At 37.5% G+C, this 3,140-nt stretch overlaps 1 protein-coding gene across 1 annotated transcript; it reads left to right on the top strand.

Annotated features, from left to right (window-relative positions):
* The first annotated feature begins 292 nt into the window (after positions 1 to 292).
* Positions 293 to 2,868, top strand: LOC119070407 (indoleamine 2,3-dioxygenase 1-like). Its single transcript, XM_037174734.1, has 7 exons — positions 293 to 807; positions 997 to 1,168; positions 1,240 to 1,254; positions 1,320 to 1,409; positions 1,480 to 1,717; positions 1,789 to 2,186; positions 2,250 to 2,868. Exons 1-7 carry the CDS (start codon positions 441 to 443, stop codon positions 2,443 to 2,445), a joined length of 1,476 nt encoding a protein of 491 aa, XP_037030629.1. The 5' UTR covers positions 293 to 440; the 3' UTR covers positions 2,446 to 2,868.
* The last annotated feature ends 272 nt before the right edge of the window (positions 2,869 to 3,140 follow it).

Genomic DNA, 3,140 nt, shown 5'->3' with positions numbered 1-3,140 from the left:
GTACTCTAACTGGAGTACTGAAACTTGACAGTGTGTCTTACTGAAACTGATGTGGAAACACCAATAAAAGAAACAGAAATTGGTCTAATTCTGACCCTGGAGGATATTTTCTATCTACAACACTTATTGTGCCTTTGAGTGATGTTGTTGACTATTACATCATTTAGTACGGGTACCGAATAAAGGTTGATCATTACACCTCGTTTTGCGACAACAACATGTTTGTCAACTTGAAAGTCACGATAAAGATGTGAGGTGATGGAGATTCCAAGCAAAATAAGCTATCTTATCTACAACTCAATTGATAAGTGTCTTTGGCGAAATGTCGCCGAGAATATAAAAGGGGTAAGAACAGACTGCAGAGAAATTGATTTTGTACTTTTTTTCTCACGCAATCACAACCAGTTCAATTGGCATAAAATAAACTCATCTACAACAACATGCTCGCTCTACGAAATTTCAAAAACGGTGCCACCATCAGAGCTCTGATGGAAAGATCACTTTCTCAATTGAAGACCGGCTCTTCATCAGTGAGAGAATTGTCCGTACTCGTTGATGTTGCAGATAATGATACAACCCAGCAAATGTTCACCGTTGGCGGGAAGAATGGATTTCTTCCGAGGCAAGAACCATTAGCCGAATTGCCGAAACAATATAGCGCCCTCGAATCTCTTTTACAACGAATGCCTATGCAACTTAATGATGGGACGCCTGGGCTATTGGCTAGTGGCCAGTTTGGCGATGCTGTGAGAGAAGAACTGCCAGTCTACGATGTGGATTCACTGACTGATCAACGGCTTTTGTCCGGTAAGATCATTTCCGTTAATTAAATTTTTTTATTATTTGATTAAATTACTTAATCAATCCATTCAAATGAAAATATTTTTTGAAGCCAACGTTCCTTTGAGCTAACAAGTGAAAAAAAAAAACATTTTTTTGTAATCTTTAAGTGCTTGTGTAAGTTAACCGTCTAAATATTAAAAATATTCCTCACAGCTCTATTCCGTGATTATACGTTCGCTGCGTCTGCCTACTTGCTAGAGCCTTGCGACATTCTCTATCGTTCCCAAGCTGATTACGGCTTGGGACGAAGAGTCTTACCGAAAAATATTGCTGTTCCACTCGTTAAAGTTTCCAACAAAATTAACAGCAAACCGTTCATGGAATAGTAAGTGCTACATTTCACACTTACGATGAATAATCACTAACTGGTGTTTCGATTTCGATTTTTTTTTTCAGTGCCCTCAGTTACGCGTAAGTAATAATCCCTGTCCCTGATAGCCTTACAAGCTACAATTGCATTTACTCTTCATTTTTAGCTTGTACAACTACAAAAAAGTTAGCCCAACTCAAGGTTTGAACTACGACAATCTTGCATTAGTTCGTGCGTTTGCTGGTAGCGAATCAGAGTAAATAACAATTTTCATTGTCTTTCTTTCCTTTTTGCTAAGAAAACTTTTCTGTTACACAAATAATCAGAAAAGGGTTTGTGTTGAACCATGTCACGATGGTTTCATATTCACCCCATCTCGTTCGCTTCGCTGTCGGTACTTTGGCTGCAGCAGAGGCTAATGACAGAGCGAAATTTGATTCCCAAATGTCTGGCCTGTTTGAAACATATGAGTCGATCAATAGAGAAATGGAAATGATGTGGTCTCGATCCGTACCTGAAGATTACGTAAAATTTAGAACCTTTATCATGGGCACCAAGAATCAGGTTATTTCACTAGCGACAGCAATTTAATCCTTGATTTTCGTCCAATTACGACAATTTCTTTAAATTACCAGACAATGTTCCCGGATGGTGTCATTTATGAAGGGGTAAGTGATGAGCCAGTGACATACCGTGGAGAATCGGGCGCTAACGATAGCATGATACCATTGGGTGATAATCTGCTGCAAATTTCTGAACTCATGCCAGAGAATCCGTTGACCGATGTACTACGAGATTTTAGATCGTACCGACCAACCAATCATCGCGAATTTCTGGAATTCGTTCAGGCTAAGGCCATGCAAGTGGGCGTTAAGCAATATGCCATGAAAGACGCCAACTCTGCGGCTATTTATTTGTCGAACATTGATCAAATTCGAGCCTTCCGGCACCGTCATTGGAATTTCACCAAAGAGTACATAATCAAGCATACTAGCCACCCTGTAGCTACCGGAGGTAGTCCAATCGTCACTTGGTAAATAACATAAAAATTCAATTTTCCTTGGAATTAATTACGAAGAAAATTTCTGTTATATAGGTTACCCAACCAGTTGAACGCTGTGCTTGATTTGATAAACGAAGTCAGTGACAAAATCAACAGAAATGAATTGAGTGAATCCAATTTGTTGCGTGTTGAAGAGATCACTAAACGAGCTCATGCTCAGAAACGGTTCCTTGACAGAGAAGTAGCTAACTTCAGCACTAAGTTCAAGAACCAAGACCGCACTGAATAAGCTGATATTTTCTGAAAATTCTTTTGTTTTTTTTTTAATAATCTTAGGGGTGGGGTACTCATATTTACTAATTTTTTTTTGTTTTCATTATTTTTATAGTTCAGTTCTGAAATTTTCTACGCAATAACGTGACGACTACTCGTTTCAAATTTAACTACCTGAATTGAATAGTTTTGTAATTGCATCCTGCTGATTTTAGTAGTTTTTAGTAGACGAAAAATGGTCTCCATTTTATTACTGATAATGTAAGGAAATATTACAGCATTTTATTTCTATTTACGTATGATATGCATACATTCACTGAATAGCAACTGCGAGACTGAATAAAAAGAAAATTTACTATCGTTTGTCAATCTATACATTTATGATGGTAACACATTACAAATAATTTAATAAATAAATTGCACTGAATAACGTAAAAAAGTTGATTTTGTTTTCTTTCTGACCGATGTCACACAGTTGGGGTTAGGGTCACTCGGAAATTCGATGCACTGAAATCAAAACAGATCAAGGACTCTGAGAACTCTATTTCAGTCGTTGAAGTCGTATTATAGCTCTCAAGGCTTTACATTAGCGTTACACAGGCGGTGATTATTGGAGTTTGTTCGGTTAAGTATGGAATCATCGTTTGTTTTAAAAAAATATGAAAAATTATCAGAAACTGTTGCAAGTCAAATATGAATTACGCCATAGCA

Source organism: Bradysia coprophila, assembly GCF_014529535.1.
Source record: "Bradysia coprophila strain Holo2 chromosome X unlocalized genomic scaffold, BU_Bcop_v1 contig_79, whole genome shotgun sequence".
NCBI classification, from domain to species: Eukaryota; Metazoa; Arthropoda; class Insecta; order Diptera; family Sciaridae; genus Bradysia; species Bradysia coprophila.
This window is presented reverse-complemented; position numbering and strand designations above follow the sequence as displayed.

Coding starts and splice junctions, on each gene's coding strand:
- LOC119070407 (XM_037174734.1), top strand. CDS start 441: ATGCTCGCTCTACGAAATTTCAAAAACGGTGCCACCATCAGAGCTCTG. Junction 1,410..1,479: donor TTTGCTGGTAGCGAATCAGA/GTAAATAACAAT, acceptor ACAAATAATCAG/AAAAGGGTTTGTGTTGAACC. Junction 2,187..2,249: donor GGTAGTCCAATCGTCACTTG/GTAAATAACATA, acceptor TCTGTTATATAG/GTTACCCAACCAGTTGAACG.